Source organism: Cornus florida, unplaced genomic scaffold (assembly GCF_030987335.1).
Source record: "Cornus florida cultivar Cherokee Brave unplaced genomic scaffold, ASM3098733v1 CherokeeBrave_3.0.0_Hap2_Chr10, whole genome shotgun sequence".
Lineage (NCBI taxonomy): Eukaryota > Viridiplantae > Streptophyta > Magnoliopsida > Cornales > Cornaceae > Cornus > Cornus florida.
In genome coordinates, this window is record NW_026775580.1 from 24,095,476 (window position 1) to 24,111,621 (window position 16,146).

The following is a 16,146-nucleotide window of genomic DNA, read 5'->3' on the forward strand; positions in this document are numbered from 1 at the left end:
AATGTTCTCACTTATTGTAGATCCCTTAGCAAGATGCCTTCTCCTTGGATCTTCATCTTCTTGGTAATTGTTTTGCCTTTAGGAATCACTCATAAGCCTCCATGAATGACCTTGGAAAACTAAGTTTGTGGGAGACTCCATTAAATGATAACGTAAACCCTAATTTTCTAGATAGATAAAATATATTCCTTTTTCCTTCTCATAAAAATCACCCCTAAAATATACATAGACCATGTATATTTATAGGCAACATAAAGATAAAGAAAATGAAATAACAAATCATTCTCAATCTCTAATTCATATGTCTCAAATCTAATAGGATTCCAATATCAAGTTGGGCTATGAGTGAGAATCCTTTGGGCTTATTATTTTATTGGTTATAATGAATTAATAATTGGCCCAGTCCATGGACCCAATTCAATTAATTCATAAATTAATTTCTACTCCACTAAAAGAAATTAATTAAACTCCAATTAAATAATAAATAACCTCTAAGTCAATATTGCACTTTGACCCCTCTATGCATAATTAGTTATCGGATAAATAAAGCCATCAATTCGACTACTTAATTAATATATTTATTTTGGTACCATTGATTATTACTGACTCGATCACAATAAAACATTTGTTTGATAAAAATAATAATTTAAATAAATAAATATATAATAAATCATTTTGTCTAAAAACATACGAAGGCCTTCGAATTTACTTTGTGATCAACCATAATCAATACAAAATAAATACAAGTATCAATGATGCAAATATTGAAAACATAACCCTCTAACTATTAATTACATAGCTACCCAAAGTGTTGGTCTAAGGATGCCGAAGAATCCGCCGAACAAATCAAAGTAATTGTTAATTAATAAAAGAGTCTATACTTTTCTCATGCTTAAGAGTCAAATGCCATGACGGTGATAGGGAGCAATTGCATACGACGGCTCTTGCAATATATCTCAACTTAACGCGGATCCAGTTCAAGTCTTAATTAATTATGAGTCTATCCATAATTACCGACTATGAACCATTTATAATTACTATTTATATTCATGTATTGATCGTCATCACATACATATATAAATATCTCTTATAATCAAGTGGACACTATCAATTCTATAATGAATCAAAACATAATACATTGAATTCACCAATTGTATAAAGTATAAATATTTCAGAAACGCTATATTTCAAATGAAAATTTATTATGTCAGGACATATAATTCTCAACACCCGGGCATCGACAACCTTTAGATTATGGATGCGGTGCCCCACCACATCAAAGGGATACACGATTCAGCTACTGGTGTTTAATATTTTCTCGAAATTGAGAGGGTGATTGAATTTGTTTTCAAAAAAATATTTTATTTATTTATTTATTTATTTTTTGATTTTAAAACCCGGGACTCTGTGCATTTTTAATTCGACCACGTAAAAGATCACCTACTCTAGTATCTGCTTTGTCAGGGATTGCAAATATTTAAGAAAAGAAAAGAAAAGAAAAGTTTTGCATGAAATAAAAGGAAAAAAGTATGCACGCAATCTTCATCACTTTTAATTGAGTCAAACCTTTGTAAAGCAAAATGTTATACGTATGTACATACATACAGATACATATATAAGTAACAAATATGCAGAGACGGTTGATTGTATAACAATCAAGAACCGTACGAGCTTTGGACCGAGGTGGTCGAATTCACTGGCGAGAATGGCGGAGGAAATCAGCGCATCAGCTGCGTCAACTACAACAGGAGCAAAATCAACAACCAGATCGTTGTGGCCCTCCGTCCTTCGTTGGATTCCCACCTCCACCGACCACATCATCGCCGCCGAGAAGCGTCTTCTATCTCTTGTCAAGTATTACTCTCTCTCTAGAAACCCTAATCTTTATTTTTTATTTATTTTTATTCTTGACACTGTCTTCATTCAAAATTTCGTGTAATTTGTTAATGGTTCATTTCGGTTTTTGAAGAAGAGAGTTACTGCAGCTCTAAAATTCTATCCAATTTTGAAGTTACTGAACTTCTCGTTCATTTATTTAAAGTTCATTTGCCTTATGTGAATCCCTAACCACCTTGTTCATCGGAGTATGTATTGTGTGCATTGATGCGATTCCTTAATTGTTAAGTAGAGAAACATAGTTTATGTTATATTGTTATAGCAACTACGCAAGCTGATAAATTGAATTTTTAAAGTTTGTTTAAATTTCTATTGTACAGCTTTTACCCCCAAAACTGCTGCAAAATCTTTGAAATGTAGACGTAAATTACAGTACATCACTTAAAGTTCCTGAATTGTCTGTGGTAAGCCTAGGAGTACGTTTGGTTGCATGGAGTTGAGGCTTAGAATTGAAATTGGGAATTCTACTTACAAATTTATTATTTTGTTTCCCAAGATAGGTATGGGATTGGGATTCATTTTGAATTTCAGATCCACCAATTCCACAATTATAATTCCACTAATTGAATGAGATTTTCAAATTTGAAACTTACTTGGAATTTAAAAGTCTCTCCAATAATAAAAATAATATACACACATATATGTAAACAAATATAGAATAATAATACCTTTCAAAAAAAAAAAAAAAAAAAAAAATAGAATAATAATTATAAATGTATATAAACATAAACACATTTTCATTTTGGTAAGTAAGATTTATATTGAGAAAGTAAACAAGAGGGAGAATCAGTCTAAAGCAGCAGCAAACATATACAAGCCAAGCAGCCTGACAACAGTCCAAATAATGGAACAGCCCAACAAAGAGAAGTAGCCAACAACTAGGAAACCACAGAGAGCTGGACCAAACAAACAACCAGCAATATCTAAGCAACCCCAAAGGCAAGCATAATCTGTTGACATATACACTTTGAGTATGGGGATTTAAATATCATTTAGTGAGTTGTGATAAGTTATGCAACCCAAAGAGAATGGGGGTGTTTGGGTATTCGGGATCTTAGGTGGTTTAATTAGGCGTTGTTGGGGAAGTGGCTGTGGTATGCGGCGTGGAGAGAGACAAATTATTTTGGAGGATTATAGAGACTAAGATTGAGGAGGAAATGGGTGGATGGTGCTCTAGGGAGGTGCATGGACTGGCTAGAGTGGGTGTTTGGAAAAGCATTAGGAAGGGGTGGAATGACTTATCATAACATATAAAAGATGCATTTACGAGCAGCGCTCCAGGGAAAGTTGGTTGTTTGTGTAAAGAAATATGCAGGGGTCTGGAGTTCAAACCTTGGCATCAGCAGCAGAATATCCTTTTATTTTTAATTACTTATCAAAAAAAAAAAAAAAAATGCACAGTGGGAGGTGGATCAGATTTTGGTTGGATGCATGGTGTGATGGTAGACCTTTAGCCTACCTTTTTCCTCATTTGTTCGGACTGGCAATCAACAAATAGAGCATCGTGGCTGACTTTTATCGTCTTGTTAATGGGCTGACAATATGGGATGTTTAGTTTGCTAGACTGATTCAAGATTTGGAGATGGAGGAGGTGGTAGCTCTCTTTGAGTTAATCTATCAGCTGTCGGTGAATATTGATACCCGGGATGGGTGTAGTTGGAAAGTGGTCTGGCAGAATGGATTCACAGTCACATCCTTTTATCAGATGTTCTAGGGAATTTCAGAGGATATACTTCCATGGAAGGCGGTGTGGAGGATCAAAGCCCCTCTCAAGGTGGCTTTCTTTGGGTAGGTAGCAGATCTGAATAGGATTTGACCATTGATAACTCGAGGGAGCGGCATCATATGGTGGTCAATGGTGTTGCTTACGCAAGAACGATGAGGTGACGGTGAATCATCTATTATTGCACTGTCCAGTAGCAAGAGACGTGTAGGCTATGGTCTTCTCCATATTTGGGTGCAGTGAGTGTCTTCGGCCAAGACTAGGGAGGCTCTTGAGGCTTCGAGGGAATGACAGTGGGTAGACAAGCTCGATAATCCTGTAGAGTTAGTCCCTTTTGTATTTGGTTGGGCCTATGGATGGAGATTAATAAGATAGTTTTTGAGGGTGTGGAAGGGCCAATTTGGGTGTTGAAGCACGTCATTTTGAGTAATATATTCTCTTGGGTGCGAGAACGTTCATGTACATTTATAGAGGATTTTGTTGATTTTTTGGATAATATTAGGGTACAGTGTTTTTTTTCCTTTTCTGCAGTTGTTCCTCTAGTGCGCTCCCCTTTGAGCACTTATTAATAAAATTTTACTTATCAAATAGCTATTCCATATTTATATATATAACAAAAAAAATAATGGTTTACATGTTTTATGAATATAAATAGTTTACCTTTTCTGAAAAAATAAGGAAACATTACAAAAATTGATAGAGCTTGTAAATATGGTAGATCGAACATAGAACAACGATTTTAAGATAAACTTAGTTGAAAAACTGAATAGAAAGCAAAAAAAAGAAAAGGTTGTAATCCTTGGCTGTTTTTTTTTTTTTTCCTCTCAAAATCAGGGGTCCATTTGAAAACCTATGGAGATTCTCTTGTCTACTGTGGATAGCTTGAGGGTATAGGTTTTTGTTCGTGTAGTTGTTTTGGCCCGTGTCCTCCGTTTGGGTGCTTTTTAATGAATACTTACATATATCAGGGAAAAAGATCTAGTCAAGTTTGTGTGTGTGTGTTTTATTTACTTATTTATTTTTTTTCTTTTGGGATTATAGATTTAAGTTGTTTGATGTGTTAGAGACTATTTTGAGGTTGAGAAACTCATTTGGAAGAGTGAAAAATAAGAAAAATTGGAAAAGAGCAGCCGAGCAGGTCTATTTCTTGCGTTTTGACCGAGTAGTGATGAGCTTTAGTCTCATTGGGATATTAGGTCGACTCAGTCATGGTCACGATTGTACCTATTATAACTTAGCCAAGTCAGCCAAGTCACATTAAATTTAGTTTCCTAATACCTGGTTATATATAAAGATCTATATACACAAAATTGTATATTTATGCGCATACACTATGTCACATGGACTTGGGTATGCGTGTCAGGTACCGGTATGTATCCATGCGTCGGATGTGTCAAATCTCCAAATAGAAGGATACATGGACACGGCTAAATACTCATTTTATTTTTTAGAGTAAAGTAATGTTTTTATGTAACATAGTGTTCAATATAGGCATTTAACTCATTTTAAAGTAATAATGTAATAAAATTAAATGATTAAATATGTTTTTCAAGTACATTTCCAACCAAAAGTGTCGGATACATATCCCATACCCATGTTAGAGTAATTTGCGTCTGACACTGGTACGTCAGTACTTTTGAAGCGTCCATGTAACATGGTACAAAGTATCGGATATATTTCAGTCCACATGCCAATGCCACATCATCAATAATGACCCACATAGCCAAAGTGAAACAATAAACGGGCAAGTTATGTGGCCCATACCACGTCATCAAACAGAAGTGAAGACTTAAAGACCTAAGTTGGGAGTAGGACTCGAGAATACCTGGGATTTAAGGAGGTACTTGGTTTGGTGGTTGGAGTCCAGGGTACATCAAGTCGATACTCGACTTGTAAAGAGAGAAATACCATTTTGACTCCTGGACAAATTATCCCCATGTTAATTAATATTGCTTTATAATTATTTGTGAAGTTTATCTCTTTTAATTATTATAATAATTAAGATGACGTCAACCAGCCTCTCACTTGGCCTATAAAAGGAGATGCTCCAAGGCCAATGGGGGTAGCTCTAAGATTCTCTTACTCACATGATGTCTTCACAACCCCAAGGGAGTCAATGGTGTACTAGCACACTGTGATCTTCTTTTTCTCTCTCTTTCTCAAGTGTGCCTAGGCTTTCACCTCTCTCAGTGCACCTCGGATTCTACTACTCTACAAGTATTGAAGATTTAATAGAGAAATCAATTGAGGAAAATCTTTTAGTAATTGATGTTGTTTCCTATTATTGAAGATTTGATGTTATAGAGGAATCAGTGGAGAAAAATCCTCCTTGTTTCCTATTTTCTATCTCTTTCCATTCTTATAATTTCTTCTCTTATATAGATGAGCCTCCGCCATTGTATTGTATATGAATTGAGAGTATTATAAAAGTGATGTAGCCCTTTGGGCTCTTTGTGCCGTGGATGTAGGCCCTAGTGGCTGAACCACGTAATATCTGTGTGTTTTACTTATTTTATTTATCTCTTCATTTTTGTTTTATGCTTTACATATATATATATATATATATATATATATATATATATATATATATATATATCTTGACTTTTTATGTCTTTTCCCATCTAACAAGCGATTATGGTAATATGATTAATACTTGAAGTTTCATGTTACAATCATATATTTATCATAAATAATACAATATTTTTATGAAAAAAAAATATTTTATTCTTGTGTCTTTGTCGTATCCATGCCCTACTTTTTCAAAATTTGTCGCGTCTTCGTTTTTGTGACCTGTCTTATTTTTTATTTTTACTTCTTTATTTAGTAAGAAATTATTTGTGACGTGTCTTATTCATATCCCGCGCTTGTGTCCATGCTCTTAGCGGACACATATCTATGTATGCATATGTATATGCGCATTTATATATACATAAATGTGTGTCTTTATGCTTTATATATATACATACGTGCAAGTATATATACGTTACAACATGTATATATATACCTGTATGCGCTTATAAATGAAGTATAGATATACATATTGTGATATTGTGGCCTGACCCGCTTATGACCCGGCGACCCCTATTTTGCTCATGGGTCGTGGACCCTAATTATTCTCTTGTAACCCGATATATAAGGGCGCTTAGGGTTTGGAGTGGAGGATGTGAGAGACTCTGAAATTCGTACAGAAACAGAGTGAGGGGCTGAAAACTTGTAATCTCCGATTTTACACATAGTGAAAACTTTCGCCAGCTCAACCGTGGACGTAGCCTGTTGCCGAATTATGTATAAATCTTTGTGTTCTTTGTGTGGCGTGTTTACTTTTCTGTCGTGATTCTTGATTCAACTTGGGTTCGTTGCGTTTGTCATAACACATATTTTATACAAAGACACAATTGTAGGTATATGTTCATGAATACATATATAAACATGTAATTTTACTATATATATATAGATTCATACTGCGTACATATATTTACATACTTACAGATCTACATATGCGAAAGGGTTATGTTGTTGAGATTTTTGTATAGTAATAGTTAGTTCATATTTTGGAAATTTTCTTTTTTACTTTGGATAATTACTTTTTTTTTTCCTTATAATATTTTGAATTTCAATTGCAAATGAGCGGTTTATGCAAAGATAAAACTGATTTTGGAACTTAATTTCAAATGAATCCATACTTGATCTGAATAATAAAATTCTAATTACTTGGAATTCTAATTATTTTGAATTCCAATAAATTAGAATTCGAAATAATCCTAATCTGCAAAAGCAAACAGAGACGGAGCCATAATATGTATTTATATATGTATATATAATATTGGGGGGTGGGGGTGCACATTTAACATGATAAAATAATTTTTTTTCCTTAACTAATGTAACAACTAACAATGTAGCAAGACAACGAAGCCAAAAAATAGACGTGTACTAACAGTGTAATAATCAAGATTTAAATACCATGTCACAGGTCACAAAGAAATTGCAGTAAAGAAAATTTCAGAAACATAAAATACAGGTATTAGGTTTATAAAATTACAATAATAAATTTTGAGGGACGCGTTCCCCTTTTGAATGCCTTTTAATCAATTATTACTTATCAAAAAAAAATAAAAATTGCAGTAATAAATTTGAAAAAGAAATAAGAATAGAGAAAAAAAGTTTACCTCACATACATCATACATGAGTTCAAGAAGAAATTTTATGAAGACAAAAAGAAAAAAAATAAAAGAAGAAGAAGAAGAAGAAGAAGAAAGAACAGAAGGAGAGTGCAATAAGGTCGGCCTCTTTTGATTTCTTTGAAAGAGAATGGGATGATTGTTGTTCGGAGAAAAGAAAATGCATGTGCTAAAGTTGACCAACTTCTGGATCAATTCGAATCTTGCTTGCTTTAGGGGGATAGGTGAGATTAAAGCCTGGATCACATCCACACTCACAAGAAGAGCTAGTATGTCCATCTCTGTTGAAGGGGCTTCTCCTTCCGAAGCTACTGAAGCTACTAATAAGCCTGATCTGCCTCAAGGAAGACTAAAAAAGAGACCCATAAAGCATTTGAGGGGAGCATTGCGTCCAATTTATATCTGTAGACAAGGGAAAGACATGGAGTTGTTGAACCAGGTGCTAAAGCGCAGCGAAATGGATTTTTGAATTTATTAACATTCTCTAAAAAAGGTACTGTTAATTATCCCGCAGGTACTGAAACCATTAAAAGAAAAATGAGATAACTTTGAAGGGGAAAAAAATTAGGTTTTAATTGAAGAAGCGGTATGCAATTTTATTTTTCTGTTTTTGGAAGAGAATCAAAGACATGTGAAGAAGAAGAATAAATAAAAAAAAGGACAGAGAGAGAAGGGGGGTGGGGGGCTTGGATTAAAAATATTAACAAAATCACATCTAAAAAGTAATAAAAAAGTTTAAAAGGAGCCAGCTGCAAAAATTTCAGGGGCCAGCTCCCCACCCCCGCACACGCTGGCTCCGTGCCTGCAAGCAACCACACCGAAATGTAAATACCAGAATTTTCAAATTCCATTAGGTTACTTTATTTTTATGTATAAAATTTTGGTTACTTAGTTTCTCTCTCTTTCTATCTTTGGGTGAATAAGTTATGACCGTTTTTCAAATTCAAAATTCAACATAATATAATTAAAATTACTTCTTCTGCTGAGGACATGGACACCACCAAGTAACCAATGTTGATGAATTATGGTTTCAAACCTCCTATATCTATTCCCTGTGAGGTTTTCTGACTTACTCGTTTTTTCATGTTTGTTTTTCTTGCTGGATCGGTGGTGTGCTTAACTTCCAGGACTCCATATACTCAAGAACAGGTTAACATAGGGTCTGGTCCACCGGGTTCAAAAGTTAGGTGGTTTCGTTCTGTGAGTGACGAGCCAAGGTTTATCAATACGGTTACCTTTGACAGCAAAGATGGTTCACCCACTCTTGTAATGGTTCACGGTTATGGTGCTTCTCAAGGGTTCTTCTTTCGAAATTTTGATGCACTTGCCAACCATTTCAGGATCATTGCTATTGATCAGCTAGGGTGAGTTCATTTTGCTTGGATTTTTAATCACATTTCAATAATTGTGTTCCATATATATATATAGTTATATCCATAAACTATATTATTGGCTAATAGCTTCCTCATGTTTATAACAACATCTTGATATACATCCTTTGGTTGCCTTAGCCTAACAACATTGATGATACTTTGGTTGTGTTAAATTCTGGGGATGAAAATGTAGCAGTCTCCATCTTTGGTGTTTTATCCTATTGAATGTACGCACACTCACCCACATATATGCATAAAACAATATATATACATATATAACTGTTGGTAACAGATTTGAATCAGTATTCCATTCTATTTGTCTACTTCTGTGTTAATTTGTTGATATATTTCTCTAGATAACATACGGTGTACAAACCTGAATTACCTGTGTGCCTCTAATTTTCTTCAAACTGCAAGTTCAGCCTGCAGGTACACAGGGTTTTGATTTTATCATGGTTTGACAATAGAGATGCCTATTGGCAAGGCTGAAAATGGATTTCCATGGCAATCTAAGGAAGTGATCTTACGCAAAGAGAACTATGTGTGCCAATAGAAACAATCTAAAAATTGACATTGTTAGTGTGGTTAAGCATAACAGGTAAAGAACCAAAGACACCATCAATCTCCCTCAACTATCATAGTCAATAACTACAAGAATAGGTTTGTTTTACTAAGATCTTACTGGTAACACGTGTTTTTTTGTTACAAGTACCAATAACATGTTTAAAATGCATATAGATTGATGGAAGGCACTGAGGAGAAATGATAAGGAGAAGGCTACAATAAAAAGATGAATTTATGAAGGCAACAATAATTTTGCCATGTAGACTATTAATTTGTAAAGCATAAATGAAAAATTCTTACTTTATCTTATTAGTGCTAAATAATACTCAAAAGGGATTTTTAACTTGGTGTAATTGGATTTTCACATCTGATGAGCTGTTTCTCTAACACATAGAATTTCCAATTCGCACCAAACTTTCATAGTGTGTTGCATGGACAATTTGCTCAGTCTTGGTAGACTGTCATTTTCTTTTCCTTCTTGTGCCACTTCAATGTTTCTTCTTAGGAATACCATGAGATCAATTGGTTAACGCTAAACAAATCTGTGCTCCATATATTGTGTTGCAAACAGAATTGCCATCCAGATGATGTGACAAGTGGTTTTTTTTTTTTTTTTCTAAATTATTTTGAAATGATTGGAGATAAATCGGAACATATCATTTCATACAAACAAAAATTTTTTCTGTAGCATCACTCTACTTATAAGTTGCAATTTTTATTTTTGATAGGTGACCCTCAGATGAGTTTTGAAAGCCTTGCTAAATATTTAAGGAAAAATGCGTAACAGATATGGTTTTTTTTTTTTTTTTTTTAGTTTACAAATTTGACCTTCTAGACAAACATGAATAGAAAGATAAATCAGTTAGACTTTCTTGTTAAACTGCTACAGTCCCTTTAACCATGTAGAAATACTCCAGCAGCTTTTTGTGTTACACGTACTTGGTTCTTAAGGTTACCTCTTTTGGCTTTCTTTTTTTAGTAGATAGAACTACTATTTTTATTTAAAAAAATCTATATATTTTTAAATAAGATGTTCACCTTCTCACTTTTTCGTTGTTGCAGTTGGGGTGGATCAAGCAGGCCTGACTTCACATGCAAAAGCACTGAAGGTAAGTTGTCTTTGAATTTCATCACATTATCACTTTCTACCAAGGTTTTAAAATGCAGCTGTTGCAGAGCATATTAGCAAATGCCAAACTTTGGGGAACCTAGTGAAGTTAAAAGGTGTTTTGGCTTTTATAAAACTGTAATGGTATAATTGCCTCTAGTTGTTGGTGATGGCCATGTTGAGACGTGGATGTTTAGATTTCATTTCCAACCTATTTTCATCAATTTTCCCCCCCTAATAATTTCAACCAACAGGATGCTTTGCAAACATTATCTTCAATCTTAGATTAGGACAACCGTATTGGACCTTTTAGTGTAAGTTTCAAGCTTATTTTCAAACTTCTTTGAATTTTATCACCTCTTTGATTGATTTAGGTTAATCGATCAACTTTAATCAAGATTACAAAATTTTTGTTGGTGAATCCATTTCAATCTTTGATGACATAGATCTCTGTATATCCCCTACTTCTCTTTGTACTTATTCGACTTTGGGATAATGATAATGTTTGAACATATCTTATCGATTAGTTTAATTTTTTTTTTCATCTTTAAGTGCATTTACAGTCATAAATAGTAATGAAAGCTAAAAATTAGTAAATGTTTCATCCAATTACTAACATAGAAACCGATATAAAATTAATAAAACCTTATTAAAATTGTGCATATACATTTAAAAAGAAGTCCATTAATAACTATCAAAATTCCTCAGGTCTAATGTTCGACTCCTCTTGGGTGCAAACAATTCCTTGGGGGGGAGTGAGTATCAACTAGGAAAAAAAAACTATCAATATTCGAAGTAGGATTGCATGATTCCGAGATTTAGACATGTCTATTGCTACTTTCTGGAGTTCTGCCAAAAAAAAAATAAAAGGAAGTGTGGCTCTGGTGTTTGCTGTGACTGCAATATGTCATGGACGTGATGGCGATCTGAGACCTTGTTTATACATGTATGCGCGTGTTTATGCATTACTGTTGCACGTGTGTGCATTACTGTTTTTTCATATAAACAATTAAGACACAATTATAGTGTTAGCTCAAAAAATGTTCATCTGCACATCATTGATTTCATACCTTAATTATGAATTAAAAAATTGATGCTTTTGTGTATTATAAAGCTCCCAAAAAAGGAAAAAAAAAGATTATGCTAAATTTTTACTCTTCTATGGTTGTTGCAAGACTGACCTCTCATTATGATTCCAGCATGACTTGTCCTTCCTAGTTAGTTCATGAGGTGAAATCCGCTGTTCCCATATGATTTTAGAGGCCAACTACCCTAAAGGAGAGGTTATTGACATTTTATACTGCTTGAGGGAAGTTAGTGATATTATTAAATCCTATTGGGTACCATGAAATTTCCATTGTTGTTACCTTCTACCATTTCTTCATAGTCTTGATTATTATTTATTTCTTTGTTTGCCTAATAAAAAATGTTTTCTTTTCTTGAGCAAATTGTACTTAACCCTGTATCATATTAGTTGTCATGTTTTATGGTTGGCATTTAATTCTCAGACGTATGTAGATATTATTATTTTTCCTTAGCCGTCATATAACATCTAAAAATGTTAAGTTTCAAATGGTGAACTTCATCCGCAGTTTGAATAAATTGCTGCATTTTAGCTGGAACTTCAAATATGCATGTATTCTCTGCAACTATGGGATCCATTGTAGAAGTTTCAGAACATTATGCTTATTACCTGTCTGGAAACTATGATTCCTGTAGGTTTAGTGCAAATGACCATTCTATCCAGTCATTATCAGTCAGGTGTAGCTGCTGAAATACTTTTATCAGCATCCAAATTCTAGCATGTTTCACCATGAATATTAGTCTATCTCTGACTCATCTTTACTATTAAAACTTACTTAAATGTGCTGTTGCTTGAGATGCAGAAACTGAGGCCTGGTTTATTGATTCTTTTGAGGAATGGCGTAAAGCCAAAAACCTGAGCAGCTTCATATTACTTGGGCATTCTTTTGGAGGGTATGTTGCAGCAAAATATGCTCTCAAGGTGATCACTTTCCCATGTCTATGTTTGAATCTTGAGAGAAGTGTCATGGCTTTGCCCACTATCGATGTTAACTCTATTTTTATAGCATCCCGAGCACGTACAACACTTGATTTTAGTGGGACCTGCTGGATTTTCATCAGAATCAGATGCCAAGTCTGAGTGGTTTACTCGGTTTAGAGCATCATGGAAAGGAGCTGTTTTGAATCAGTTATGGGAGTCTAATTTTACCCCTCAGAAGCTCGTCAGGTAATTAAATTTGTTTTGTTATTTAGTTCTCTTATTTTTGATGGTTGTTTCTTTAGAACGATAACAAGTTTATATGTATTTGCGTGTTTCCATATTGGGAGTGCTCATTCCTTATCTTATTGTTTGTGATTTGTAGCTACCTGGAGGCTGGTGCAGGTCATTAAATTCATGTATACACGTATACTTTCTGTGATGTCGTGGTCCAAATTTTGTTTCGGACCCATTTGATTTTTTTTCTCTCTCTCTTGTGGGTCGTGGAGCCTGTTCAGACTCTCTTGTAGCGCAATAGATAAGAGCGCTTAGGGTTTGGGGTGTGATAGGAAAGAACACTGAAAACCGCAAGAGTGAGAGAGAGAGAGAGAGAGAGAGTTGGGGTTTTGGGGGCTGAAACTTGTAATCTCATGTTTTTCGCATAGTGAATTCTTTCCCCGGATCTTCGCCGTGGACGTAAGCTTGCGTTAAGCTGAACCACATAACTCTTTGTGTCTTGTGTGGTGCTTATTTTTGTCGTGTTTCGTGATTGTTTCTTGATTAGGGGCTGTTTGTCATAACACTTTCATTTTGTACATATCAATACTTCGTATGTAAGTTAATGAAAATTTGTTATAATTATCATGATGTTAGTATTGCATTTTTATCTTGTTTAGTCACCGCCTTATCCAATGTGCTAGCTTCACCAAATATTTAAATTAATCCTGAATTGTTAGGTTATAAAAATAAGATTTCTGTCACCTGTTTGTTTCTTGTTATATAGGGATCCATATTTGTTTGCGTGTCGTAGAATACTTTTTTTTTTTTTGATAAGTAAAATGAATTAGAAAGCATTCAAACGGGGAACGTGTCCCAAGAGCTATTCAGAGGCCGAAGCCAGAGACAAGGTCCTAAGGACCTACCGAACCCAAAAAATCAATAAACTCATCGATGGATGTACAATTTCTCCCCAAAACCCAACTAAAAAGAGAGCTAATAATATGAAACTTCAAGGCCCCTAAGGAAGATTCCTCCCCTTCAAAAGATCTTTTATTCCGCTCCTTCCATAAGCACCATCAGACATAAAGGGGAACCACCCTCCAACACTTATGGGCGTGGCTCCCACACTATAGCCTCCCCAAGTGTCAATCAACCCCCTTGAGGACCGAGGCATAACCCAATGGACGCCGAAAATGCCGAGGATAAGGCTCCAATAGTCGTGAGCTATAAGGCAATGCAAAAGAAGGTGATCCACAGATTCATCATTCCTCTTGCACAAACAACACCAATTGATTGTAATCTGTCTTCTCTTTCTCAAATTATCCAGGGTCAAAATCTTGCCCCAAACAACAGTTCAGACAAAGAAGGCCACTTTGAGGAGAGCCTTGGAATGCCACACCGTTTTCCAAAGAAAATTAGAACTATGACAATTAGATAGACAACGGAATAAGGAACGAACCTCGAACCTCCCTTGAGAGGAAGGCACCCAAACCAAATAGTCCGTGCCACTACCATCTACCTCTTGTCCGTACAACAACTCCAACAAACCTGCAACCTCCTCCAATTCCCAATCTTAAAAAGAACGCCGAAAACACACATCCCACGCAAGCCTACCGTTATTGAGCCGATAACAGTCGGCCACGAAAGCATGTCTATCCACGGCAGTTCGGAAAAGTCTGGGAAAGGAACGAGCCAACGGGCGATCACCACACCATAAATCCTCCTAGAACCGAACTCCCCTGCCATCTCATACTTTGAATCTAATATGCTTAGAAAATTCATCCCATCCTTTACGAATGAATTTCCAAACACCCACACCTCTAGTGAATCTGACCGGATCTAAGGACCAACTGCCTCTCTCCTCCCTGGAGCGACACACAACCACCTTCCTCCAAAGACGATGGCGCTCACTACCAAATCTCCACAACCACTTTCCCAAAAGAGCTCTGTTGAAAAGGGCCAACCTCCCAATACCTAGACCTCCCAATGGAATTAGCCTGCACACTTGATCTCAACTAACAAGATGATACTTGAACTCGTCCCCCCCGTCCACCCTAAAGGAAATTCCGTTGAAGTCTTTCAATCCTTTCAACTACCGAGACGGAAATTTGAAAAAGGGATAGAAAGTAAGTAGGTAGACTCGACAGTGTGCTCTTCAAAAGAGTAACCTTCTCACCCTTTCGAAAGATAGTAAGATATTGCTTCTTCCAACCCTCTTTCAAATCTCTCAATCACAAAATCCAAACCTCCCACCCTCTTTGACGGAGCACCCAACGGCAAACTCAAATAGGAGATAGGAAAAGAGCCCACCCCACACCCAAGAACTGCAGCAAGAGATGCGGTATCCTGAACCTCCCCGACAGGGACAAGCATGCCCTTTCCTACATTAATTTTCAACCCAGAAACTGCCTGAAAACAAATCAAGACTCACCTAAAATATCTCAGCTGGGCTACATCAACATCATAGAAAACCAAGGTATCATCCGCAAACAGTAAATGAGAGATCTCCATCTGATGACCCATTCACCAGAACACAGAATCTAAGTGAGGAAATACAAGCCTCAATCCACCTCCTCCATCTCTCTCCAAAACCTAACCTCCCTAGCAGATACAGCAAAAAGCTCCAACTGACATGATCATACGCCTTCTCGATATCAAGCTTGCACAAAACTCCGGTTCACCACTGCTCTGCGTAGAATCCACACACTCACTAGCAATAAGAACAAAGTCAAGAATATGTCAACCACCAACAAAAGTGTTCTGAGACGCTGAAATAACCCCATCTAGCACCACCCTCATTCTCAAAGCAAGGACTTTAGCAGTAAGCTTATAAATACACCCCTTAAGACTTATCGGTCTAAAATCCTTCCTTCTTAGGGATGAGGGCAATGAAAGAAGCGTTCAACGACTTCTCAAACCGCCCATGAGAATAAAACTCCTGAAAAGTGCCCATAACCTCACTCCTAACCACTTCTGAGCTCTCTAGCAAAAATCTCATAGTAAACCCGTCTGGTCCGGCGTCTTATCACCATTACAGCTCTTCAACGGCCCCAACACTTCCTCCTCATAAAAAGGAATCTCTA

General features: G+C 35.8%; 1 protein-coding gene across 2 annotated transcripts in view; it reads left to right on the forward strand.

Annotated features, from left to right (window-relative positions):
* Positions 1–1,481: 1,481 nt before the first annotated feature.
* Positions 1,482–16,146, forward strand: part of LOC132280084 (probable 1-acylglycerol-3-phosphate O-acyltransferase) — a 38,461-nt gene continuing 23,796 nt past the window's right edge. The window contains exons 1-5 of one of the 2 annotated variants that reach the window (XM_059782201.1): positions 1,482–1,854; positions 8,925–9,161; positions 10,797–10,843; positions 12,729–12,847; positions 12,933–13,093. In XM_059782201.1, the coding sequence (XP_059638184.1) occupies positions 1,592–1,854; positions 8,925–9,161; positions 10,797–10,843; positions 12,729–12,847; positions 12,933–13,093 (827 nt within the window). In that variant the 5' untranslated portion in view covers positions 1,482–1,591. The remainder of the gene's footprint in view (positions 1,855–8,924; positions 9,162–10,796; positions 10,844–12,728; positions 12,848–12,932; positions 13,094–16,146) is intronic. The other variant, XM_059782200.1, reaches the window with a different exon arrangement.